General features: G+C 46.9%; 1 protein-coding gene across 1 annotated transcript; it reads right to left on the bottom strand.

Annotated features, from left to right (window-relative positions):
- Nucleotides 1–3,314: 3,314 nt before the first annotated feature.
- Nucleotides 3,315–26,567, bottom strand: OVCH1 (ovochymase 1). The gene is given in 26 exon segments (XM_074572532.1): nucleotides 3,315–3,509; nucleotides 4,571–4,769; nucleotides 6,310–6,457; nucleotides 8,229–8,283; nucleotides 8,285–8,386; nucleotides 8,898–8,999; nucleotides 9,645–9,799; nucleotides 9,908–10,103; nucleotides 10,760–10,832; nucleotides 11,245–11,406; nucleotides 13,911–13,965; nucleotides 14,319–14,412; nucleotides 15,447–15,577; nucleotides 15,753–15,767; nucleotides 15,770–15,836; nucleotides 16,730–16,870; nucleotides 17,003–17,050; nucleotides 18,983–19,003; nucleotides 19,994–20,076; nucleotides 20,079–20,141; nucleotides 21,094–21,123; nucleotides 21,233–21,306; nucleotides 23,033–23,194; nucleotides 23,639–23,653; nucleotides 26,212–26,309; nucleotides 26,496–26,567. Coding segments are annotated over 26 exon segments (2,556 nt in total).
- Nucleotides 26,568–27,901: the final 1,334 nt, after the last annotated feature.

The following is a 27,901-nucleotide window of genomic DNA, read 5'->3' as shown; positions in this document are numbered from 1 at the left end:
TCTGGAGGACCACAGGAGACTGCACGGTACCACACAACACAGCTAGAAGCAAATCCAAGCACGATGCCACCGCTGTAAAAACATCATTTGAGAAACATAGGCAAATGTCATACAAGTTACTCTGTGGGGAAAGGCAGAAAAGTGGGGAACTACTCACATTTGAGACATCGTGGATGCCAGTAGTGCAGCTGCTATACAGTCACCTCCTGACAAGGGAGGAGGCAGCACCTCCAGTCCCTGCCCTGCAACCAGTGCCCTACTTCTGACCAGCAAGGATTTGTTCAGTTCATTGCACCATATCAGCTGCCCAAATTCTACCTATAAGGCCAGGCACTTTATTTGCTTTCTGCCCTGAAAAATTGCTAGATAAGTGTTCATTCTTGGACTTAAATTGTAAGTGGGATGGGATAGGGAATTTTTGCCATTACTCCATCTCTACTGATAGGTACTCTCAGTTGTCAAGCACACTAAATTGTTTTCAGGCTAGTTTCTGGCTCTCTGAATTTTCCAGCCTCTTTCTCCTCCATCATACCATCATGCTAAACTTCTAGCTCATGCTGACATCAAAGCCCAAGTCTACGTTTTAGTTTCCTCAGTAAAAGTAATTTGGTTTAGAGACAGGCACCCACTGACTTCTGTTGCTCACTGGCTCTAGAGAATGAGGGGAAAGAAAAAAAAAAGAAAACAGGCTGTTTCAATATGCTGGCATATAAATAGACATAGGAATCTAGTTTAATATACCCAACCTTGAAAAACTGCCAGCCATAACAAATGCTATTACATAGCAGCAAGTCTGTGTGCTGGAGGATGCTCCAGGGAGCTATCTATTAGACTCCTATTCAGGGAAAAGTTTGACTGATGGCCCTATTTCTGATAGTATTTTCCTCTGTCCTGCATATAAATAGTTATGATAGTTAAACTGTTATTCTCAGCTGTAACAGGCATACTTTTAGAATTTTTTTGTGTGCTTTTGTAAATAAGTTCTTGGGGGAAGATAGCTGTGGAGTACTCTAAGAGCTCCTCAGCACGTCCTCTGTATTTCTCCTCTCCTGTCCTTTCACTCCTAACTCGGAATTAACTGACATGCTAAACTGCAGATTTGGTCAGTGGTTTTGGTTTTGGTTTTTTAATTAAAAAAAATATATTCCTAGCATGTCTCATTACCCTAAAGGCCTTTGCCTGGAAGGATTACTAGTGTATTTGGTAACAAAACAGTGTTCTTGTTCAAAACCAGTTTATTTTCCTAACATGAGACCTATGATGACCGTGCACATAGCCATCATCTACACCCAGATAAAAGCTAAATAGGGCCTCTTCCCTAGGGCATTAGCCATCACCACTGGTGTGATGCAAAAGGGTCTACACGGAATAGCTATCACCCAAAAACTTTCTCCAGAGACATTGCTTAATTTTGAAAATATTTGGAGAACACACACACTAGAATTCACCCACAGGACTCCCAAAGGCTGGTGGTAGATTTCTCCACCACACTCTGTCTACCATGATATCAGCATGGATACCTACCCAGGAGAAATGTTTCTGCATAAGTAGTTTATAACATCTGTAATCAAAATAAATTAAACCTAAACAAAAACAGAATAAAGGGGGATGAGGGAGGGGAAGAAACAAACACGTTGACAAGCTAGGAGGGGATGCTGGGAGAAGGAACATCTTCACTAGTCAGAGATCCTTCAGCACACCCAATAAAACCTCTGCAAGATCTAGCCTTCATGAGTTTCCCCCCTCCCCACTTACATTTTGTGCTAAGTTCCAATTAATTCCTTTTGCTTTCAAGTTGTTGCCTGACACTTCCCTTTGATGTCCCTACTCCTTATGTTTCAAAAATTAGTGACTAAGCATTCCTTAGTCACTTTTCTCTGCCATTCATAGCAGTCTTTACAGCCATTGCATTTCTCCTCCCTTATCTTTTCCAGCCTGTTTAGTTTCTCCCTGTAGAGTGCCAAACCAACCCCTGGACACCTGTCAGGCTCCTCTGTACTTCTCGATCCTTTTCAGAACGACAGGGTGCAGAAGGGGGAAGAAGTAAATCAAAGCCTCATAGAGTATTAAAAAAATTGGTTCCTCGGGTTTGTACAGTAGAGCATGTTTTATTCTTTACCCCTTCAGACACCGACACCTTGTTTTGTATTTTTCACAGCTACAAATCTGCTCCAATGACTCTACAATATTTCAGTGATAGTAACTAAATTAAAGCTCATCACTTGTGTACATAAGGGCATGCTGGTTCTCCCTTCTGTCCCAAGACTTCAAGCCAGTGAAGATAGATTGTTTTTCTTTTATATATAAAAGTCTTTATATACTACACAGCTTGTACAGCAGATAAGAAAGCTGGCATTTGACTTGCCATTTCAAACAGACATAGGAGTGTGCTACTGCCCTGCATCTTACCTCTTCCATTTTGTCCCCTACTCTGTGCACAGAGCCTTTAAAATAGGAAGCAAAAAGCATTTCTTCCATGGATTTCAACATGGCCCAACTCACTGGCATAACCTTGATGTGCTCCTGCTCCCTACCACACTGCACTTCAACTGGATTTTACCTAACTGCACAGCGTGGAGTACATGAGCAAACTGCACATGTGGAGATACAGGCCTCCAGAACTCGAGACTTTCCAGTAAAGAACATTAAAACCCTCACTTTAATTTTATTTTAGCTTTTTTTTTTTTTAAATTCTATGGATTGTGTTCATCTAGACTAGTGTATCAGTGACCGGATTGCACTTCATTAGGGTCAGGGTGGGTAGGGTCAGGAAGACCATAGCCCTCTGCACAGGGGAGAATATCTTTTCCGGTATAAAGAGCCACTCCTATTTCCCAGATGCTAATGCTTCCGTGTCATCCATTCCACCTCCAAGAGGCGAATAATACGTACTGTCATTGCACCTCACTTCATTCGTTGTCTCAGAGGGTATGGAGGAAGCGGGGTTGACTTTGAATAAGAAGCTGCCAATACAGGAGGTCACAAGTTACTTATATAGACAAGCATCCATAAGGGTTTGCCCAAATGCCACAGCTTATTTCTTAGTGTACTAAGAGGGCTGTTCTCCTACTGGGTCAATGCAGCAAACTGACACACAGATTAAGGTCTTCAGCCAAGTTTACAGCCTGGGCTCTGAAGCTTGAGGTTAGCACATATCGGAGCTGTGCAACTGGGGCTGGAAACACTTTCTGAAGCTGGCCCAAGTGAAAGTGAGAAATTTCTAGCACTGAATGTGCTCAGTTGGATCATTTGTTGTTACCTAGCACTTTCCTTCCTTGCTGGCTCTCTTCATAAATCCCAAGAAACTCCTCTTGTCAGTTCAGTGATGATGTTATTGACAGGTGCTTTACTATAATCTCTGCCATGCCCTTCAGAGACAGCCGGAGTATCCAAGAGCACTCTGTGCTTCCCATGTATCCTGATGAGGAAGGAGCAGAGATAAACCCCCAGGGCTCTTCTAACTCCACTTCTGATGCACATTCTGTGGATAAATGTGCACTTCGGTGATAAAAGCATTAAGAAAAGACAGTGAGAGCTTTTTACAAAACCTGCCAATTCTGCCCATGATTGAAGATAGTCTAGCAGGTCAATAAAGTTAGTGGGAAATGGTTCTCCAATATGTAGTTTTCTTTAAAAAAAAAAAAAAAAAATCCAGTTCCTTGGTGGAAATTTGAATGTCCTGATATCACCGGCACGAGCACAGCTGCTGCAGCCACTCAAAAAGCACACATTTAATTGTCCAAAATGACTGGATCTGATAAAAAGCTTAACCCTACATAGGGCGCCTATATATATTTTAATTTTTTTTTTTAAACCCATTCCCATCAGTTGGATCCTTTCTTAGGCTCCAGCACACAAGCTGGTACAAGCCTGCAGGAGTTCTCAATGTACATGGACACAAGGCAGCACTGTTGCCTTAGCCCGGGAGACCCAGGCAGCAGCCACCAGCTAGGCAGCATAAAGGAGTGAGCTGCCAGGACTCGGAGGAAAGCAGACGTGCTTGCAAATTTGCTGAGCTGTGCTTTGAATCAATGCCCAGAAAACAGATAAACAGATACCAGGTTGGTCACGTACCCAGGCTGACAGTCTTACCAAGCTCAAATGTTCACTCACTGCTGAGGGCAAAATATAATTTATTTATTTTTTTTTTTAAATTGACCTTGTGACCAGCCTTTGACAAGAGTTATGAGATATTATGCTTTTGTTTATGCATTTTCTGGTTGCCCTGAAAGACAGGAGGAGAGGAGGCTCAGCCTGTAGCTGCATGCACACACAGTGCAGTCAGGTTCAACACTTGTTAAATAAGAGACCAAATCAACAGGGAAATATTTGGAAGCATCTGAGTGGTTATAACAGAGCAGGAGGAGAGAAAACAAGATCACTAATGAGAACTGTATGTCCCTTTAGTACCAAGCATAATAGGGTTGTTTGCCTCCCAAGGCAGCAATTTTTAAAGTCATACCCTCTGTAGAGCAGCGTAAATTCTGTTTAAGCGTGCTTCCTCCCACTCCAACATTTATGAGCTTTCTGCTCAGATTGGATGCTGACACCACGCCGCGTCTCCGTGTACCTGCACGGGATGCTGAGAGCGCAGAGGGGGAGAGCTGAGCCCTTCAGACGGGTAGAAATATAATCGTAGAATCATAGAATCCTTCAAATCCAGAAGGGAGATGAGGAACTTTTGCCTCCCAAGGAAGGTGCTGCGGCGTGAACAGCACTGCACAGCAGCAGCGACTGTCAGAGGACACAGGTAGGGAAGCACGATGTGGCTTAACCCACAGTGGAAGAGAGCTCGGCCAAGCTGAGTTAGGGGTAGGGTAGAGTCACAGAATGGTTCGGGTTGGAAGGGACCTTAAAGATCGTCTAGTTCCAACCCCCCTGCCATGGGCAGGGACACCTCCCACTAGACCACACTGCTCAAAGCCCCATCCAGCCTGGCCTTGAACACGTCCAGGGATGGGGCACCCTTCCTCGAGGACAGCTAACCTTAAAAAGAAAAAAACAAAACAAAACATCTTCCACCACAGTCTAGATTGAAAAGCAACGAGTTCATCACACAGCTTTCACGAGGGCAAGGCAAGGGCTCCTGCATGTTGTTGGAGGACGGGGGCCTGTGCTTGCACCAGGGGACAAGGAAGGGAGGGCAGTACAGGAGTAGGTGGGTCTGGAAGGGGGCAAAGCCCAGCAGGCTGAGCCACAGGAGCTTGTCTCTAGGTTCATTTTTAAAATCTTTTTCGCATTCAGGGTGACACCCAATTCAGGTCATTACAGCACCACGTGCTTGCCACGACTTTGAGATCCCCCAGGGATGAGCGGCCCGGCTGAGACAAGCCCCCTCCAGTGCAGGCAAAAGCCTTGCGTGCGTTTCCAGCCCCTGCTAACCAGCCCTGGAGCTGCTGTGCTAACGATGCCCCCACAGTCGCCGGCTCTGCTGCGCTTTCCCGAGGAGAGAAAGCATCCCCCACCTCCTGTTGCTTATCATTTCGGGGGCGCTATTTTTATCTCAGTGGTGCGATGTCTTGGAGCACCGGCGGAGGATGCCAGTGGGAAGAGGAGGAAAGCACACACTGCCTGCCAACAGCCTGGCTGCAGCACAAGCCTGCCAGCAGAGCCAGCAGCACGTCCCCTCCCGAACAGATTGCTTTTCGAAGCCATGAGCAACAGCATTCTCTGATTTGTTGGCAGAGGTGGCGTCACCCAGTAACTCAGGGGTACTTCAGGCTTTTCATCAGTCTTCCTCCAACACTGTCACAGTATTGGATGTGGAGAAATATTTAAATGCTTAACAGGCAGGAGAAGGCACATCAGTAGGATAGGGCTGTTTGGTGTGCTTTAAAAGCAGCAACAAGTTGACAGAGTGCCTCACCCAAGACCCACCGCCCTGTTTAAGCGAAGTACGTGCATAAGAGATTGAGTAATTCTCCCTGACTTAAGAAATTCAGTCCAAAACACAGAAGATAAAAAAAACAATAACTCATTCCAACGATGGTAAAGGAGAGATAGAGGAGATTACGCAGCATACCCCAGTGCACAGGAAACCTGCAGCATCGGTGTCAATGGACCCCTGGCTCCTCTTGCCTGAGCCCACTGCTTCTAGCTGCAACAGAGCCTGTCTTCCCTTGGCTCTGCTCACCAGCCTCCCTCCTCCCCTCATGTACACATACATGCTCTTCCCAGGACAAAATCCAGAGAGCTGCGTCCACTTGCACCGAGATGTCAGGAGACAAACTTGGGCACTGCCCAGTGGCTCCCACACTGAACCAGCCCTGTCACCTTCTTGCAAACCAGGTGCTGCAGCCTCTGGCACACCACAGCTCTGCACCATTCTGCGGCCACCACCCCATCCCCGTCGGCTCTGGGGGCGGCTTTGCAGGCTGCTCCTGTGCCATGGTCTCTGGTGCACCCCCACTTCCCTGCAGCACGCTCCGTTCAGCATCTGAGGAGAGGCACAGCATGCCTAGAGACAGTTAAAGACAAAACTCAGGAACAGTCAGCACGGCCAAGCGCTTCCCGCAACGGGAAGGCAATCGTGTGAAAGTCAGATAAAGGAGCCAATGGTCAGTATCTGGCTCAAAGGGCCCTCGGGGCTTTGAACCTTTTGTATGAAGCCATATGTAAAAGCTGCATGCAATAGTTCAGCCTCCACCTCTGGGAAAGATTTACAGCTACGGAACTGAGCAATTCCCTGCATAAACTGCCTGACCCACAGTAAATCCGTGAAAGCCATTACAGCTTTCAGAGTCAGCGGTCAGCAGCCAGTTGTGTCAGATCCAAAGGTATGGAAGATCTTCAGCCAGCTCCCAGCTTATCTGTGGGGATGGTCTGGCTACCATACAAGTGATGACTTGTTTTGTTAACTGGTTTTGGTTTAGAAGAAAGTTCTCCCTTAGTCAGCACCTGTACTAACATTTCTATTAGGTCAGTGTGGGACTATGAATGATGCCACCGGGGAGAAAAACCAGCAGCTGCAGCACAAAGCAGGAGAGTCCAAGTGTTCATCTGACCTGAGAGTGGAGCATTATCCACAACGTGCTCTTTTCTTTAATATATACTTTAATTTCCTGCTCATAAGTGCAGCACACTTTATTCAGGATACAGGAAAAAAAAAATTAAATTTATTCCTGTAAGCAGAAGTCCTCTATTTTCTGCTGGCAACAATAAAATGAAATACAGGATGGGCAGAAACATGAAAACTCTGTCGAGGATTAGCTCTTTCCTCTTTCTCAAGAAATGCCATGGGACAATCACAGCTATTCACTAAATGGAGAATTACATACTTGGCTGTATGTGTGCACATGCAGGGAAGGAGGAGGCATAAAGCTCTGGAAGACAAATGTTTTGCATCAGCAGTTTCCCAGTGCAACTACTTTGAGCCAAAGCGAAACATTTCTCTAGAATGACAAATCAGTTTGTTTAACACAGAAAAGAGACTTGAAGCTATCTGGTGGCTCTTTGAAATCTCTCAAATCCCATCAGATTAAACAAGCTGAAGTAGTGGATTTCTCCATTGGCTAATGAAACCATAAAGCCAAATTCACCTTGACCTGAGGAGCCTCAGCAGGAAAGAAACTTCTGGGAAAGAAGAAGAGAGCGAGCTGGGGCAGGGAAGCAGTATGACAATGCTGGATACACATGGAGCACCTCAAACAGGTTTGCTCCCCTCATTTCTCTGCATGAGAGCTCCCCAGTTTAAGAAGAGAGGCCTCTTCCTTTTGTAAGGTACCTACCACTTTCATGTAATCACTCCTTATTCACTAGTCTATGCCGCTCTTTCTCTAGCACTTTCTCTGGCAAAATTTATCCCGCAGACTTCCAAATGCAGTGCTAATTATATCTAGTTACACACAAAAGTTCAGTTTACAGTGTTGTCCCAAACTATTCTGCCCATGAAAGTGCGGGTCTGGAAGCCGTTTTCAGCAGCAGCTGCTTTTTTACTGAGAAAAGTATCTATCAAATTTCATATATTCAATTTGAAACCTAGAAGTGTTGAATACAAATCTTACACTTCTGAAACTCCCATCCCAATTTCCAATAAGCTTTGTTTAAAGGAAAGGCATGAGGAAGAGGAGGAAGTGGGGTCTTTCTGCAGGAAGTCACATGGATATATTTTTTCCTCCCTCCTAAGTTGCTTCAAAAAAACCTACCAGACAAAACCTCAGTGCACTTGAAATATTTTATACAAAGGTGTTATATTCTGGACTCACCCCACTTAGGCGAAGGAAACTCACCTTTCATCAGCAGTCTTATCCGGTCCAGGAAAATTCCAATCCTTGAATAGATCCCCTGGTTTCTTTGGGCTGGCACAGCCAACAGCCCAGCTGACAACGCCGCAAAGAGTAAATGGTCCATTTTCCTTCTTGCAAACCAAGGGGACACCCAAACAACCCTAGGAAGCAAGAGAGAGAGGACTCTTATCTCATTTGGCCTCTGCACTGCCGTAGTTAAGAAAAGAGCTGCCGCGGGTCAGATTTGCCCAAGAAAAAGCCTCCGTGCAAGAATCATAGAATCATTAGGGTTGGAAGGGACCTTAAAGATCATCCAGTTCCAAGCCCCTGCCATGGACAGGGACACCTCCCACTAGATCAGGTTGCTCAGAGCCCCGTCCAGCCAGGCCTTAAAAACTTTCAGGGATGGGGCTTCCACCATCTCTCTGGGCAACCTGTGCCAGTGTCTCACCACCCTCACGGTGAAGAACTTTTTCCTAACGTCCAGTCTGAATCGTCCCATCTCTAGTTTTAATCCATTCCCTGTAGTCCTACCATTACCCTACGCCCTAAAAAGTCCCTCACCAGCTTTCTTGTAGGCCCCCTTTAGGTACTGGAAGGCCACTATAAGGTCTCCTCGGAGCCTTCTTTTCTCCAGACTGAACAACCGCAACTCTCTCAGTCTGTCCTCACAGGAGAGGGAGTGCAACTGGTGGTGTAACTCAGCCCTAGCCTGGAATGAAGAGACTGATTTAAAGGCTTGCTTATCGGCGTGGAGTGAAGACTGAGCACTGACTGCAGACAAAATATGATTGAATAGTGCTCTTTAGCGTTACACATAATTTATTAGTCTGCCATAAGACTGTGGTATTGAGCAGAACCCACATTTTAGCTTGACAGTGCCTCAGTCAGAATTACTTCGCCTTTTATTTACTCAGCTGTTCTTACCTGCTGGCCTCACGATTTCAGGGAGATTAGTTAGTTCTTGAACAGTGCTCTGAATACATGAGTTTTATAAAACCAATAGAAGTTTTCATAGTGTATCTTGACAAAAGAGTGTTATGAAACCGTTTCCAAACAAGCTGCAATGGGAAGCGTTTCACTGGGATAAGAGATGGGACTGGGGAAGTGCAAGGGAAGAACATCCTCTCCTCCACCAGTCTCATGAAAATTGTAGTCCAGAGAAAGATTACTAAACTCTGTGGTTCCACTTCCAAGCAACGCTGCACACATTGCATTTATCTTCCATATAGATCAACTGTGTGTATTGTTCTTGTAAGCACTGTTCCCTCCAGGGACAGCAAGTTGTTGGAGCTTTTACCTGTCACTTGCTACACACTCTTCTCCCCTCTCTCCTCCCCTGTCCCTTTCCCCTAGATGGTCTACTGACATCCATATGCAGTCACCTTCAAGAAGCGCTCACCTTTAGTTTTACCTCACCCGACAGGAGTCCTGGCCTCCCACAGAAACAAAGCCAGCAGAAAGCATCCTGGCTACGATCCCTCCAGGGTGACTGAAGTAGTAATTTCTCTCACAGATTTCATTCTCGAGTACAGGCACTCGTGTCTGCTGCAACCGCCTAGCTCGGCTCCCATCTGCTTGTGACATAAATTCAAGGCTAGGTCTGGGAAGAAGAATACGTTATGAGATGGAAATGTAAGTTCTGCTCACAATAGGCAAACACGCAAAATCAGAAGAGCCACTTTCTTTGATGATCCCCCGTCCAGACACAGTGCAGAGGTAAGAAGAGGATAACGTCTCTGTGCTGTTAGACAGACACACTGGCCTCACAGCAGCGTTGTACTCCAAAGGGATGTCTAGCTGCATCAGGACAATGCCAGACTCATAGCTCAGCATGTTGAAGTCAGGATGAACTCTAGTGGTTTTCACCTGTCTCACCTGTGTGGGCAGAGAAGGAACAAGTACCTTCTAAGTGCATCCTGAAAGCGTACTTGTAAAGGAAGAGGGCAAGAACCCCACAAGCAATGACCAAGCTCAAAATAAGTCATGAAAAGAAGGAAACAAAGTGCGAGGACTTTGAAGACAAATCCTCCACTTCCCCCTTTTTCAGTTGAGAAGATTGCTGGGATGGATTATGTAGACCTCCTGAGGCTAGAGGGAAGGCTGATTTCTCCATTGTGCAAACAGAAGCCACTAAGGTTTTGCAGAAGACTAGTGTGTCACTTGTGCTTCTTTTCCACATGTATTTCTCCCTCCACCCCATTAGGAAGAAAGAGTCAGCAAGCTTTTTATAGACAGATATATTGCCCATCACCAAGAGAGTAAGATGCTGAGGACACTCAGTCATCTCTGTGAGATTTTAAGACTTTTTATTGCTAGTAATAAGAACCAGATATAAAACATACTTCTATAAAGTGCAAGTTAGCTGAATGAGACCAGAGTTACTGGATTTCCTTTCACACTCCTCAACCTTTGCTACATATCAGCCTTGCTGTCAACACTGTTTTATCTGTGCAGATAGATCTGGTTTGAGAAATATTGTAGGGGCAAATACACCAAAGTCAACATTTTTAATGGTATTGCTTGGTTTTTACCTGTTCTGTTGACTCTCTCAGGGCTTTACCGTGGTCTCCTACTGTCACAGTCCAGTGCAAGGGTTTATTTGATCTGTATAATGAAAGCAAACATATTGGAGCTACTTACAGTCAGCCACACAGCTTCCTTATTCAGCAGTCATACCTCCCTTCTGGCTCTTCTCTAATTAGCCACTTATTCCCAGGACTGCTGAGCAAGAGCTTCTCACCACAACAAATGCATTGCATCAGTTCTGGCTTTGCTACAGCTCTGAGAGCAGACAGTCCAATTAACTTTAATGGATCTCCTACAAGCAAGACCAAACCGTTGCCTTCTCTAAAATCAGTGATCATGGAGGAAGGGTAGAAGGAAGGTTTCGTAGAGGACATGAAGGTGTGAATATAATTTATAGCTCTCCAGCTCTTTGTGGCCCAGCCCGGAGGAGCAGGAGGAGAACACAGCATGCGGAGAGGAGCAAGAGGTGGCCTGGAGACCTGCTGGTCACACTCAAAGCTGCACACAGTGGGCAACTGTCAGCAGCCACGTAGGGCTGATGACAGCCCCCTCACACTGGTAGTCTCCAAGGAACTTCAGGGTGGCATGCCATGGCCAACAGTGAGGACAGGCTTCCTCAGCCCCACTAACATGTTTGAACAACCGCTGAGGACTAACCAGGTGAAGGCCACAGGTGTGTGCAAGAGAGCCAGAAAACTAATCATACCTTCACAGGCAAGGTTCTTCTTTTCCTAGATGACCTCACACGGTCGATACAGCAAGGCCAAACATGCAGGAGAGAGCAAAGTCATCTGCTCTGTCTGGAAGTGGTGGGGGAAGGAAAAACAGATACACAAAACCTTGAATCCTAAGGAGGTGAGCACTTCAGAGAGCAAACAAGGCTCGGACACTGAAAGTAGGTTTCTCCCATCCTCTACCCTGTGTCCCCGCTGCCAATAGGAAGTGCATGCAAACAGAGTGGAGAGGATGTACCACATGTATGAGAGTGAGAAATGGGGCACCTGCCTATCATTCTCATCCACACAAGAAGTGCATAAAAGGGGACCTGAGGTCAGAAAGCATCTGTCTCACTGCATAATCCTCTTATATGTTAGAAGAAAGCTCCTCAGACCAGATCAACTGAGCAGAATTTAATTTCTTTACCTAAGGGGACATCCTTCAGCGGCAACATCGGTGCAGTAGTTAATCTTGAATCTTCTCTTCCTGCCTCCTTTGCAACAGAGGAAATAAGAGTTAGCTCTGACTTTGGTGGATGGCTCTGGCTTGTCTCCTAAAAAAAAAAAAAAAGTCCCCGCTCTGGAAGGGAAAAGTTATTCATCCCCCTCAAGCAGCAGCTGGCACATACATTCATGAAAGCAGAAAGCAACAATAGCAGACTAGCCCTCAGGATCAAGATTCTCCTCTATAATGAGATTTTCAAGGGGAACATCAAGCCGACAGAATTAACAAGGCTGCTTATTTCAGGTAACAGGAGTTAGTCATCTCATTTCTCAGTGAGAAAAAAAAATGAATTTGATTGATTCATCTCCCTTATTCAGGGAAGGGAGCTCTGCTACAAGTAACTACTTGGTTCTGAAGTTACCTTGACAGAATTCAGCAGGATTAGCCTAAAAAATAAGCTCAGGTGTCTAAGAATAGCTGCAGATGATGCAGACATTGTTAGACACGGCAAGCATCTCTCTGCTAATCTGAACGAACAAAAGTGAGCCAAGCTCTGAACCCTCTAAAAACTGTTCTCCCCATCAAAGTGTACCAGCATGGTATTCCCTGGACTCAGCACTGGTTTGGGAGCTGAGAATCCACAGAGGTTAGCTGTGGGAATGAACAAGAAGCTGTATTACTAAAATGAGAAGTGTCATCCTGTAAGCACTTGTGGCTTTAGCTGATCTAGGTTTCTAAAAAGCCGAAGTCCTAGAGTCTTGGTGACTTTCTGATTAAAACAAGAATTTTGCAGAAGAGGTGCCTGCAAAGCCATGTCAATCAGTGACATCAGTAAGCAATAACAGCCAGAACTGATCTACTACAGTTATGCCACAGGTACACAAAAGTAATCCTAATTTTCTCATAGTGGAATTACAAGTAATCTTCAACAGGCAGTGTGAATACCCTTCATTGCGCAAAACCCCCACACCTGAGAATTGTATTTGCCCTCACTGATGGGTGCAAGCAAAGTCTCTCCTGATTGGTTTACATGTACAGATTGAGGAAGTAGAGAACAGCTGTTAAGACTTTTCTTCCTATTGAGAGCATTCAGTTTGAATAGCATCTGGATGTCCCGTAATTGCAGCTGGATAGGAAGCTTGCACTTTATTCCAGAGGAGCTTTCCTGTAGGAATCTGAATTTCTGATGGCAAAGCTGTGCTGGAAAGCATCAAGTGAAACACTGTGGGATGCTGAAAGCTCTCCCCTGAAAGACTCCAGATCCAAATTTGTCAGCTTTCTTCCCCCCACTTCAATACTCCTTTCCAATGGAAACCAGATTTCTTTTCAAGGAAACTGTAGTGTTAATACTTATTCAGCATTTGGTAAACATGCAACTAAATTACCACCACAAAATAGGTGGGGGAAAAATAGAAGTGGTTTGCCAAAGATCACTTCTCAATGCCAAACCCAGAACAGTTCAAGCCTCTTACCCACCTTATTCGGTGTAAAGAAAAGAGCATCAGCCCCTCATCACTCTGTCTTTTGGTTCACATACAAGCCTGTAAAGAGGTAGCCAGCATTCAACTCAAATATCTTCACTTCTGAGCACCAGATTGCTTTTCACCTTAAGAGTAGACACCAAGCTCTGCTAAAGTGAATGTGGTGCCTGGAAGCTGTTTTTTTTTTTTTTTTTAAAAAAAGCTGGGGTGTTACAACATGCCTTCATTTGGTCCAAGAAGGAGAAACATCTGGAAATACAGACGTTTAAAAAAGGGAAGTTAAGAACATTTATTTCACTAAAGTTAAAGTTTTTTATATTGAAAAAAACGGAAGCAGATTTAAAGCGAGGAATTAAAAAAATATTTCCTTTTGAAAGTGTGGGAAAGCAATGCCTCAGGTTAGCAATTTTTCATTAATGAGATTCCAAGAGAATTAGTTCAATTCATAAAGAATTCATATCCATTTCAGTGGAATTAGACACCCATTGACAACTGCTCCTTCGCCCTGCCTTACTTTGAACATTTCTCGTCTTTAGTGACACTTTGAGCTAAATTGCTCTCGCTCTCTCCTTTGATAGAGAGGTGCAGAGCGGAGGCCTGATCCGGCAGCTCACACTTGTGTGCTCTCCTGGCTCTGGAGCAGAGCATGACCCACGGTCCTACATCCAGCCCCGCAACACCAGGCGGCTCTCCATGACAAAGCACAGCCTTGGACCAGGATGTGAGATCTCCAGTGCCAAGGGTGCACCCGGCCGCATCATGATGGGCAAGACAGACGGGCAAGACTCAAGGCTACGGTAGAAGCCCTTACATTGCCCTTTCAGTGGTACTGAGTAGCATGTTACCATGGTGTATTTTGGTGATTAAACACACCTGTTTCCACAGGGATTTCTCATTTAAGTCTGAAACGATTAGTGCTCACCCAACTGGTTTTCTTCTTCTTCATCACCATAAAGAGTAACTGCATCATAAATGCAGCCCAGGCTAAGTTCCACAGCAAAGTCTTCAAACTTCAGCTGCAAAGCAGACAAGCAAGAGGGAATCATCAAGATTGAAACACTTAACCTTATTAAGCAAGGGCTGGAGAAAAGCTAGGTTTTGGAAGAGTTTGGGCATGGCTTCCCTTGGGGAGTGTGGCACAATTTGCATCAAAAGAGTCTATTTGCAATCTTGTCCTGACTGCTCCTTCCTGTGCGGGGCTACAGACAGGCCTGCAGAGGATGAGGCTGGCCCAAGCTTTGCTTTAAGGCATTTCAGCTGTCATCACCAATGGCAACACTCAATGCCTTGTACTTCTGAACGGTCAGTGTCCCATACGGAGCACCCTTCCAAGAGCTTTTCCTTCAAGCATGGAGAGTGGGTGATTTTTCCTTTGTTTGTTTTGTTTTTAATCCAGACAACAAGTTTTCATGCCAACAGAGCAGCGGCAACCCAAGCAACAGGTCTGCGTACCCTTCAGCATCCCTAGGTTTAACGCTGGTTTTCCAGCCCTTCGCCAAGGCAGCAGGGGAGGAGAGACATTCCTGCTTTGAACAATGTAAATGGCAACGTGGCTCACCGTGGGCTGGGACGAGCTTGGTGGGGTGCTTGCTGCACACAAGCAGCAACAGGCAATAAAGAGTGATGCTGGTGCTATGAGTGGGAACTATTATCAGACAGCCCATGCACAAAGAGAAGCAGACACTTTCATATAAGGAGTAGCCTGGCAGGTTTCGACACTGCCTTGAGGAAAAGGCTGACTGTATTGTTTGCACCACCCTCTCTACCTTCACTTTACCCTCAAATCTGTGATGGACTTCAAGATAAAGCTATCCTGAAATGAGATTGGTGCCTACAGACTTTGAGCGCTTACAACAGTCACAGCCCCTCCATACATGAGTTCGGAGGTGATGTCTAATTGACAAAATATGCCCCGCAAAGAATCAGTGACCTAGAAACCTTGCAATTTACAGTCTTGCGTGTCACAGATGTTTCTGGCAGGATTTTATTGAATCGCTCACCTGAACAGTTCTTAGTGCAGAGGTTTAAGTGCAGTTTCTCCTTTTATTACCTTTATGACATACTCTGCTGGAGCCTCAATGAGCCAGTGGCACTTCGTGTTCCTGGGATACAAGCCAGGGTAATTAGCAGTATCAATCTTCCCCTCTTCCACTAACATTGCGACACTCCCACAGCCCAAACCTGCAATACGCAGACAAGAAAGAAGACAATTGAACAGATGGGATTATACGGTACTTTTAATGAACCCAAATCAACAACTTGACTTTTAAGGAACCCAGGCACACTAAGGATAGTTATTAGTTTAAGGAGGTCAGAAAGGAGAGGAGAGGGGTTTCTACAGCATCATCGGGGTCACCTGCTTCAGAGTTGTTACGACTGTGAAAGTGAGCTTGAAGCTGCATCCAGTGTTGCTCCCATCAGAAACAAATATAACGGTGACCTGTTCCAATGGGCAGCAGAGGGGCCAGCAAGACATCCCCGCAGGATTTATCTGAGGGAGACAAGGAGCTGGTGGTAAGAGCGGGCTGAACATACATACATTTATTCAGGCAAATCTGGCAATGGTTCGTTAGGTTAGATCCCATTGGGAAGGTCTCTTCCCACACTGAATGGAGAGACTGTTTGGCTTTTATTGCCTATTAAACGTTTAGAGGCGGTACAGAGAAATTAAGGGGATGGGACTTCATCCAAAACAACTGCATGAGCAACCAAATATTCCTAGAGGATGAATTGCATGGACCAAGGATTAACATTATTATCAACACATCATCATTAGTACTAAGTTAGAGTGGAGAGGCAGCTAGTATTTGCAGGAAATTTTTATTCTCTATCGGTTCAGTATTAAGCACATCTTACTGAGGGAGAACAAGCCACATTTCTTTTAGTGTCATCTGTACAGTTACCCAGTAATCTGCATGCTTGTTGGGCCCTATAACCAAATTTGAACCAAAGAAGAGCCAGCCTTTGAGCTACTTTTCCAACACAAAAGACACTGGCCTTGCTAATATGTTGGAAACTCATCTGGACATGCACCAGCTAAGCAAGGCTAAGCCCTTGGTTTACTCTGATACCCAGGGTCTTTAAGAGTAAAATAAGTATACTGGAGAAAAGACAGAGGGGGCACAGAATTACATACAGCTGAAATACATTTTTGAGATGCCCACCACAGTGCACTAGATCCCAGCACAAATATGAACGTGTCCCTCAGTCCCACCTGCCCTGCTCCATTTGGGTTGTCGTCTCTAGCTCTTTAGAGTCACAGTGCAAAATACAAAAGGCTTCTCAAAAGTCAGCTAGAATCGCTGTTCTTCGTGACAATGAAGTAACCCTCACTCCAAGGCACCCAGTCTTACAGATCGGCTCTCTTCTGTTCAAATAGAGGGACACACAGTCAAGGTCACATCCCATTTGGTACTCTACATCTAATTCGGTGAAGCGTATCACAATGGTTTTGTCCTCTGGCACTGTTATGTTCTAAGTGCAAACGATAGTAAAGGCACATATCTGCACGGCTGAGCTTAGTCCTCATCAGTCCCACGGTGGGCTGGGAGTTTCCAGCAACTGCTTTCCTGCAAGCACGCACCAGAAGCTGACAACTAATGTCACCAGCTCCACCTGGTAAATTTTATCATCTTCCCCCTTGGTATAAGCCATCTGCGAAGAGAGTTACCAAAAGCAGAGGACCACTGTGAATTTGCTCCACACTAGGTGGGGACTGGCGCTTCCTTACAGCAGTGACAGCTTTGTGCTGTGTGACCGACACGCCGCCAGCCCAGTCCATCTCATTCCCCTGCCTCCTGCAGGAGCTGAAAGCTTCTTTGTGTGAGCTGACATCGATATGGCCAGAGCAAAAGATCAAAGGTACAACAGATCTCTAGCCAGACGCAACCATTTCATGAGTATGGCTCATGCAGAATGTCTTAGAAATAGACTTTGTGTCTTCCTGCCTTCCCCCACAACATTATCCTGCCCAGCAAGCGTAGCTGCGGATTTGCATTGCAGGGAACAAACAGCTCTTGTTATCCGGACACTGCCGAGAGTGGTGCCCAGGCCAGCGGCGGTCAGGGCTTCTGAGTCTTGGGAAACACTTCAGTGGGTGCTCCAAGGAAAATTCGGTGTTTGAAGGCTATGACCAAACTACAGTTACCTGGTGTCAAGGTAACAAGGTATCCTCCGAAGCCTGCCGGTACTGGACGTGGCCACTTTCTCCAAAGAGCTGGGGCGCCTTGGGAACTACACTCCGCACAGCAGCCAGGGAGACAAAAGGGGTTGTATGGGGTATTGCAGTACAGGCAATATTGGTGAAGGCACAGGCTACGGCACTGCAGTTGTTTCAAACACAAAGTGCTTGACATGCAGCTGAGAGAAGCCTCAGATGAGAGCACAGAACTTCTTTCCCAAAGTCCTACTTAAAAAAAAAAAACCCAAACTTTCAGGAGTTGTCCCACCGACACAGCGGGCCCACATTCAGTTCAGCCTGCTAAGAGCTGACGTGGCTACTCCAAGCTCATTTTTAATGAAGCACACCACTTTTATGTTGGCCTCCCCTTCATCTTCTATAGGCATTTGGTCTGCCTGGATCCCGATAACTCTGCTTCGCAAAGGGTAGTGCACCCACTTTGTAGCCACGTGGCTTCTGCTCCTTGCAGTCACTGCTCCCAATTAAGAGGCACCTTCTTAGCTGCAGACAGTCCCCTTTTGAAAGCATAATCATTAAGAATCCCTAGCAAAGCCATAATAGGCTGGGTATTAGTTAATACTGACACCTCAACTTTGATGGCTATGACAGAAATAACACCATCTCTTTAATAACTTTCATTAGCCTTGTGATCAGCTGCACAGAAAAATATAAGTGGCTGGCAGGGAGTCGCTAGACCTGTGCCTAGCTATAAAAGGCACTTCTGATAAACCACTAAAACTGGAGCTCTTAATACGGTGCCCCTCTTCTCATGTGCATTCACAGTTGTATTTGATGAAGAGATAACCCCTGATCGATCCCGCACGCCGTTTCAGGAGCACAACAGCAGCTCAGATCTCGAGCTGGCAGGTACTCAAAGCAGGCTTTTATGAGAGCAGGGCTGGTATGCAGCACTCAGGGGACACCTCGCCAAGCTGGAAGGGCTGCATTCAGCCAGAAAGTCAGCAGCTTGAGTAGCCTTCTGCTTTTCCATGCCCATTTAGGGGATGCATGGGTCAGACCTGCTATTATAACCAGGTTTCTGAAGGGGGACTTATCTATTTAAACTTTTGGTTTTGCCATCCCAAAATAAAAGATAATATACCTTGTTGCTGATGCAGTCGCTGGAAATTAAACAGAACTGCTGTGGGTGGAGGGAGGCAGCAATAACAGGGCAATTTGGATCCCTATGGTGCTAAACAGGAGAGGAAAAACCCTACCAGTAGTCATACCTACCCTGGTGTCATGTGCTGGGCAATGAAGTCCACAAAGACAGACACATGTGAGAAGACGCCTGGTGAGCCCTGGGATGTGGTGCTTCTCTTGAGGGTATCCCATCCTCTGGCACAACTGATGCCCCAGGACACCACACTAGCCAGAGCTCAGGTGCCACCAGTCCTCAGACACACAAGGGGACCTCCAGAGTCAGCCTGTCCAAACACCATTCGGGGAGGAAAGGTGCCATTTATTCCTGTGCCTGCAGCCCCGACCTTTGATGGTGTTGCATGACAGGCCAGCTCTACTGCAGAAGCAAACACAACCTGACTCGCTTCTCCCCAGTCACAGGGGCCTGGCACCATCCATGCTCATTCAGCTGTGCTTGTTTAATCTAAAACGCACCAATCTAAGTTCTGTTCTTTCACTTCCCTGATCTGACTTGCAGTTTGGCAACCTGCCCTTCCCTGTACACAAACCCCTTTTTTCCCCCTGAAGAGTGTAAAAATGAAAGCCTTGTCACCAACAACAGACGCAGCACTGCTTTGAAAACGTTCACGCAAGGTATGACAGAGGGCAGGGAGCTTCCCAAGCTACTGTTTGGTTCAAAACCAAAAAATATTCATGCAAGCACACCCCAAGGAGACTAGCAACAGCTTGGTCAGCAGCCTTCCCTAGGACAGGGCAAGACTGGCCCCAATCACACTGTTAGGACTAGCAGAGAAGTGTTCGGCACTGAGCAAACTCCTCTCTGGCAGCCCATTGCCCAGTGGGACTGCCTGAGCGAAGATATCAGGAGGCTTGAGGGTACGTAAGGGGACATTAAGGGAGAGGTGGGAACTGCCTTCTTTCCAACCTCCTGGCAGCATTGCCTTGGAGTCCCACCACTGAAGGTCCCCACCCCTGTTTTCAGCAGAGGTGGTGGCACTCGCATGCAGAGATGGAGGTCCTGCTGTTAGCAGTGCCCAGGGCAGGTCTAGGCAAGGGGTCAGTCATGCTTCAATCTGCTGCTCACACCCATATGCCCACCCACAAAAGAATCCTCCTGCCTTTAGTATGCTGAAGCTCCTTGTAAAACCCTCGCTTAGCGAAGTGTTGACAGCACTGTCAGAGCTGCTTCTTCCCTTTCTCCCCAGGGGAGACGGTTTTCAGGTGGATAGGACAAGTCTGCTGCCCAGCAGGAGCCAGAGCGGACAAGCTGTTACCCTGCACGCATTCCCTCCCACTGTTGGGAAGCCAGCACGCAGCATGGAGCTCCTCACCGGCGGCAGATTCAAGCCCCTCAGCTGCAGGTCTGGCTGTCCATAAGGGGCAGCTCCACCTCCTGCAGGATGGGAGCCAGCACCTCAGCCACTGCTGGAGCAATCAGGCCACATCCAGCATCTGCAAGACAGCTTGCCCCTCTGGCTGAAAGATAGCCAACAGCCCTGTCACCTGGGAGCCACATCCACCCCTTCCCCAACACCCCAGCATGAGCAGCTGGTTGGTCCCACACCAGTTGCCTGCCTGGGCTGGAGATGTTTTGAAGCAGTTTGGGATCACCAAGCAGAGGCACCCAGCTAGGCGGGTAACGCATTGGTTTTCCCCCAGACAGTGCCTCAAAAGAGGGTTGGAGAGGATCATTCCCCTGCAAGTTGGACAGCAGACATTGATTTCTTCTCCTGAGCACCACACTACAGGGCTGGAGACTTTCAGGGGCCAGGACGAAGCCCCCAGCAAGCTGCTGGTGGTGTGAGAGACCAGCCCCGGCTGGGAGACAGCATGTGCTCTGCTGGGAGGGCTGCTGGGGAGTGGGGGACAGGCAAGTCTCCTCTACTGTGGATGAGCCCCAAACCACTAGGGATGTAAAAATAAAAAGCAACATTCAGAGACATTCTCATGTCCTTTAAAGTGCAATTCCTTTGAGGGAACAATCTCTGGTATGTAGGAGAGAGTATAAAAGAGCATACATTTTTACGTACAAGGGAACTATTCCCACTTTTGTAACACCTTGTAAGGACGGCTCAGCTTCTGAGAGGCTCCGATACGCACACATGAATATGCACAGCAGCACTGCAAAGTGCAACCTTCCCTAATGTGCTCCAAGGTCCCACGCTACAGGAAAACGCTGACCTGCACATCCCTACAGGAGCTGGTCCTCTGACAAGCAGAGGAGACCTGGTGAGCAAAGGCATACTTGAACTTTCCATCTGGCAGGAGTCACCTTCTCTTGCATTTCTGTTTCTGAAAGAAAGTGGCTCCTTTCCCTTATCCATCACCCTTTATTCCTGCAACTGCGACCGGAAGACCCTGACATTCGACTCACCCTCAGACACCTTATCCCAGCCACTAGCCACTCATGGTGTCCCAAACTGGAAGTCTTCGTCCCTGTGGGGAAGGCAGATGGGCCGAATCTCATCTCCCTGCAGAGGAAAGGGTACATAAGCATAAATGAGCTCACAAACCCCGTGCTTCCGGGAGCATGTATGATTTACAGGCACAAACAGCATCCTTCAAGTCACAGTGCTCCATTTCTCCCCTTCCAAAAACGTCACAGTCACATGTGGGTATCCATAAAATGGGAATACAATCTGAAGTTAGTCACATGTAATTGAATTATACATGAGGCAAATTCAGAGAGAGAGATCAGAAAGATTGTTAGCTATCTTTGAATGTTAACTTAAGCGGAAGGATACTTAGGAAGGGGACAAAAGAAGAGGGAGAACAGCATGGCAGAGATGAGGAGACCGGGCTGCCCCTGTATCAGTCTCATATAGTGTGGGAACAGGCCAGCGCTTGTGAGAAACTCCTTACATCGTTCTCCCCAAAGACCGGTGCTGATCAGATCAGAGGAGTTACGCAGGACATGAAAAACTCAAAAGATTCAGCTCCATTCAATCCAGACTCGCATTGGTTAGTTTTCCCTTGATAATGGGAAAAAAACCCACATCACAGTTCTCCTTGGCTGCCTTGACGGGGCATTGGCAGTGCCCAGCCTTCAGAAGGGCTAAGCAGGGAGCCCTGTAGTTTCCTCAAGGGTTGTCCGTGTGACTTTTATGATGCCAAGCAGAGACACATCTGCTCAGCCACAGAGCACAGGCACACAGGCAGCCCTCAAGCAGCCCTCCTCATGCTGCCTGCCAGGATGTCTGAGCCCTGAAATGAACATTTCTTGGGTCTTATTTCCCTTATTCCTGTCATTATGGGCAAACTGTAAGGCTATCACTGCCCGAGCCAGTGATTTGAGACATGACAGTGACAGAAGGTTATTTTATGTTGGCCGATCTGCCATCTGATGGTCACAGGCGGTCATGGCCAGTTGGCTGTAACCCATTGTAGCTCTGTACAACTCGGGGAATTGCCTTGGAAAAGCTTAGGAAGTTAGAGGCTTGTGCCACTTCCCTCATGCCGAGACCCTAAAATTACCTCCAGAGGCTTTTTGCCTTTGTCTGCAGAAGTACTTGGAGCGAGCAGGTTTTAATCCAGCCTGCTCCTCTGTGGGCAGGACCCTTGCAGCAGACTGCTAATAGCCCAGGGCCATGGCCAAGAGGAAGCTGATGGCTTTCCCGCAGCTAGCCAAGAGCTAGTGTTGGCACAACGGGGTTGAAGAAATCCACGCTGGTGCAGCTTGTACAAGGAGAGCACAAGGGAACACAGGAATCTGGTGCAGGAAGAAAGCACTGGTATATCCAGAGCACAGACCCTGACTGAGGGATAGGACAAGAATTAACCCAATTGTGTTACTAGAACATCTCTCTTATGAAGAAAGACTGAGGGACTTGTGTCTTTTCAGTCTGGAAAAAAGACAGCTGAGGGGGGATCTTATCAATGCTTATAAATACTTAAAGGGTGGGTGTCAGGAGGATGGGGCCAGGCTCTTTTCAGTGGTGCCCAGGGACAGGGCAAGAGGTAACAGGCACAAACTTGAACATTGGAAGTTCCGTCTAAACATGAGGAAGAACTTCTTTACTTTGAGGGTGGCAGAGCACTGGAACAGGCTGCCCAGAGAGGTGGTGGAGTCTCCGTCTCTGGAGACATTCAAAACCCACCTGGACACGTTCCTGTGCAACCTGCTGTAGGTGACCCTGCTCTGGCAGGGGGGTCGGACTAGATGATCTCCAGAGGTCCCTTCCAACCCCTACCATTCTGTGATTCTGTGGAAGGAAGAGGGGTGTTTTTTTCTGGACCAGCACATCAGATGAGGTCTTTGCCTGCGTAAAGCACCCTCCCACAGCAGCAGCTCATCCCCCTGGGCTCCTGCTTACCACACTGGGATGGGTGCTGCACGTGGAGCAGGGCCATGTTGCAATCCATGGTTGAACGTAGAGTGGACGATGACACGTGAGACAAGGATGCTCAGCTCCTGCCTGTCTGCCCGCTGGAGGAGACGCTCCTGCACTGTCACCACCAGGCTCTTCAGGAGTTTCCTGATGTAAAAAAACCAAAACAATGCCAGGTTGATGAGGGAAGGGGCTGCTGCCACAAATCCCTCTGCAATTTCCCATCCTGACACTCAGCCTGCAACCCCACAGTGTGCTCCCACCCTGGGAACTGGGGCTGGTGTTCACTAACTGGACTTACAGCGGGGCTGATTTCACATTCGCAGCAATGCAGAGGATCCCCTGAGCTCCAGCTGGAAAAGCCAGACTTACTTTTCAACAGATAAATAGGCTTCTTGTTTCATCTGTTATCCATCAAGCCGCTGTTCATACCTGGGCAGCACAGAGCAGCCAGGAGGCCAGGGGAAGTGCCAGCAGATTTCATTGCCGCCAGCTCGGTACTGGGAAAAGGACAGTTTATCTTCTGACTTGGGGCCCCCCGAACTCCTGTGCCGTTTTTGGCCTTGAAACATCAAGCTCAGCCCTTGTTACCTGCAGTCTGGGATCCTAAAAGACACATGAGAAGCCTTAAAAGCAATGGGAACTGGCTGCCAAAGTAATTTTGGCCCCATAAATCCTCCTTTCTAATGTTGTTATCAGCGCATTTAGGAGATGAAGCAGAGGCCCACATTTAAAAGGTTCACAATTATTTTAAGCAGCTACATGTAGTTTAAATTAACACTAGACAAGTGTATGCCCATTATGGTTTTTCCTGCATATTTTATAAGCAATATAATGTTACAGTTAGACTTCGAGCAATCAGCTCCAACAGTCAAAACACCTTTCAGTATTTCTTTTAGCAATTAGGTAGATAGCTACGCTATCACAGCGGAGATACCCAGTAAACCGGCGGGCAGCAGACCCCACCTTCAGCAAACCAGATCTTCACTAAAGAAGTTTTTTCTCCTCTAGAGACCCAACAAGTGCACTGGGGTGCAGGGTGGGATAGTTTTGGACCCAATGGGAGACATGAACTGGGTTCATTGATCCGGCTGGTACCAGGCACTGTGAGAGACACCCACAGGAGCCGCAGAACTCATCTGCGTTTCGGCTGTCAGCATTTCCCATTTCCAATTCTCACAGCACAGGGCGCAACACAGAAGCGAGTTCATCTGGAGATCTTTGCAATTAGGGATGATTAAAGGTCTGCCTGAATTATTATCAAAATAGGACAAAACCCAGACATGAAGCCTTTTCTCTCCAGACTTTGCTCACTAGAGAGTCCAAGAAACCCCAGTGCCCAGACAAGAGCTTTGAAGTCTGTTCATTGCTGATTTGCAGTAGTTTTATAGATTCTTTTCAAACCCCTGCCCTCATTCTCTTCTCCAACCTCCATGGTGTTACCTGAAATAAAAGCCCTCGAAACCAAAAGTAGTTTAGAGAGGAGATATTGCTTTATTCGACATCGGGTGCTAGGGGGAAAAACCCACAAATCTAGCACATCTTACCGGGGATATTCACCCATTATTTACACACAAAGTATTCCCATAATTCCACCTACCTAATACATAACTCCACCTAGGCTTACATATTCATTAGGATGACTGAATAGTCTTTCTGCACACGCGTATCAAATTTTGCTGCGTCAGCAAAACACTTCTGCGCAAGCGTGAGTGTCTCAGTGGTCATTTGGGTAAGGAGACCCTTCCTCACACTATCCTTTTAAGGTATTGAGTCATCTCAGGACAGTAAAAGTTTACTGGAAGTTTGCCCACTTCTTGAAGATAATAAGGATGTTCTCCAAAGTAGCCACAACTCTATCCTAATTGGTGTAGGAGTACATACCTGACATATAAAAGAACCTTGAAGTGATTAACTGCTTACTATTCCATCCTTGGTGATTAACTACTTCTGATTGTCTCCTCATTATCACTATCTGTAACATCAGCTCAGTGACTAACTATTTTTACATAGTAAGAAGGTCAGTAATTAGCTATTTTCTCATACAGTAAGAAGGTTAGTGAGAAACAATTATTTTAGAAACAAAGCAGAGGCCTGTCTTTGGTAACAATTGGATTGCACCCCTTCGTGAAAGTCCGACTGCTGTGAATTACCACCACCCTATTCTACCCATACGTCCTTTGGAGGTAGCAAGTCCAGGCAGCCTGGCGTGAGGGGGCTGGTAGGCACACACTTTATCACTTTTTTTCCACTCAGGGAAACCCTTCCTTTAATTTCTAATCACTTTCAGCCATAAGTAACAGACCGACTAATGGCACAGCTCAGCTTTAACCTCAGGAGGCTGTTTACTGGAACTGGAAAGTTCCTGTACTTCCCAGCAAAGCCTGCCACCGGGAGTGCCTGGCAATGCAAATGCTGCAGTGATGGGAACATAGGAACAGCATTGGCAGGATAAGACTGGAGAATAAAAGCACCGGATAGTTTTGCACTGAAGAGAGAAACAAGGAGGTGCCTCATTATCAAGGTTAATCTTGCACACTGAAATTTTTATACCATAGCAACTTTCTCATTATTCAACATCAGTCCTCAAAAATGATGCTCAAGTTGAGCAAGAAACAGATGTGAAGCTGACTGGTCTGCAATTACATTATAATGGATTATAAAAGGGCTGGCAAAGGGGCCACTTATATCCTTTTCCCTGCCCATTAAGAGGTCCGTAGCACGACCTGTAAAGCTGGTCTTGCATTAAAAGTACAGAAGCCAATGTGACTGCTAAGAGTAATGGGGCAGTTGCCAGGGCTGCCTTACCAGGAAGCTGCAGCGCTTCTCCTGCTGCCTCAGAAATGCTCCTCTGGTCTTTGCGCTGAACAGGACATGTGAATTTGATTTGCAGTCTCCCTGCATGGGGGAGCCCTCTCCCCAGGCTTTGGGGAGAAACACGCAGAGACCCAGCAGGAGCAAGCGCGGTGCTGGGGGTGCGCAAGTTGCTTGAGGACCCATGGCAGATCTGACTGTGGCAGAGCACTGGCACCATTCAGCCCCAGAGTGGATATTTCCTTCCCTGACTGGGACGTCACACCTGGGCCCAGGAGCTCCCCGTGTCCTAAGAGGGACTTCTCCTGCAAGAGGTGTCAAGAGTGGGTGAGGAGGTCAGGCTGACTTACTGCTCCAGGTTGACCACACAGTGGGCAGCAGTAATAACCACATCTCCTCAGACCAGACCGCCACCACAGTAATGGAAAAGGCCCAGTTTGAGGGACACCTTCACAGAAAAGGTCAGGTATGTTTTGAGATGAGGTGACTCCTGTTTCCTCCCAAAATGTGAAATAACAAAGATCAGCCCAGCCTGGGAAACAACTTTTGCCTCCCAGTATTAGTGTGTGGGATGCCCAGCTGCCTGGAGGCTTGAGGAGTCACTTCCAAGCCCTGGCTGACCCTTGGTAGTCACCTTCAGCCCCAGCAGTGCATGAGAAGAATGAGATCCTGGAGCATCCTGAAACCGAGGGGACTGGACAGACATCTCAATCCTCCTCTTTGCCTTCCTGAGCTTCCAGAGCTTGATCCATCCCCCTGACCCCAGCACCCTACCCTCTCCCTACACCACCCCCTGGCTTTGCCTTCCTGCTACTATCTGCATAGATTTTCAAGCTGCTGCATGTGCAGGGACTGGGTTTTGGGGAGAGGGAGGTGGCAAATACTGTTTGCCACAGGTGCCAGCGTTTGCTCTGGCAACACACAAACAAATAGACCTTTTCTAAATAGAACCATGCCCTGCTCAGTTACTCGTAAGGCATCATCCCACAGTCCTTGCTCTGTGCTTGTCCTTATGTCAACACAAACCACCAGGCAAGGTAACTTTCCTCTGCAACAGGGGACCAGGGAGGCGCCCTCCCTTCCAACCTCTACAGCCTCTTTCTATACCATAAACCCCAGCAAATCCTCATCTGTGCACACCACAAAAGCTCTGCAGCTGCATTAGCTCACACCAGCCAGAGATCTCATCTTAACTATTAGATCACCTCATTCTTTCCTGTTTTGGGAGGGGAGTCAGCCTGGGAAGCTAGGTAAGAAGGACTTTTAGTCCAACATCCACTCCTGAGCTAGCAGCGTTCAGTGACTTGAGGATGAAAGAGAGATGCTCCTGCCTCTCCTCCCCCTTCCCCAGGGAAAAGGCAGCGTACTGCAACACAGACCTGCCAGGGATGTCCCCCAGACACCAACTCTCTCCCACCAATGATTCAATTCAAGAGAAGAATCCCAGCTGCAGAGCATCCTCTGGGCTCTTCAGGTCAACGGGATGAACTTCACACTTCAGGCCTACACAGAAGACAGAAACAAGAGTGTTTTGCAGTGAGACAATCCCCCACATGCTCAGATGCATCACCTCAGGCTCTTCTGGGACAAATCCGAGGTGTCACAGCTTTCCCAGCCTCAAGGCAATTATATGGCGATAAATGAAAACACATGGAAACTGCATTTCTTGATAAGAAGCTGATGTGTGCAAAGCTGAGGTCTCCTGTAAGGTACTTTGATGATGTGTGTGCACAGTCATAAAAAAAGAAAATTTAGATTTAATCCAGGAGACTAATTATTCTTAATTAAATGCAACTGGGACTTACAAAATTAAGTAACAAGTGCAACAGGTTACAATGATGCCACCAGACTTTACTCAAAGTTTATTATTTCAAGGCTTCCATACCTTAAGTGCCCTGGTGCACTTAACCTGAGCAAGTAAAGTCATGAAAGACATTGTCTCTGAACTGATAGAGTTCTGCTGGCCCAGCCCTTGCTCTTGGCTTTGGTCTGAAATACATCACAAGGAGACAGAGCTTTCTCACATCGCTTTTGGCACCG

The sequence above is a fragment of the Larus michahellis genome, chromosome 1 (genome assembly GCF_964199755.1).
Source record: "Larus michahellis chromosome 1, bLarMic1.1, whole genome shotgun sequence".
In the NCBI taxonomy this organism is placed as follows: Eukaryota; Metazoa; Chordata; class Aves; order Charadriiformes; family Laridae; genus Larus; species Larus michahellis.
Note: the sequence above shows the minus strand (reverse complement) of the source record. Positions and strands in the feature narration are given on the sequence as shown.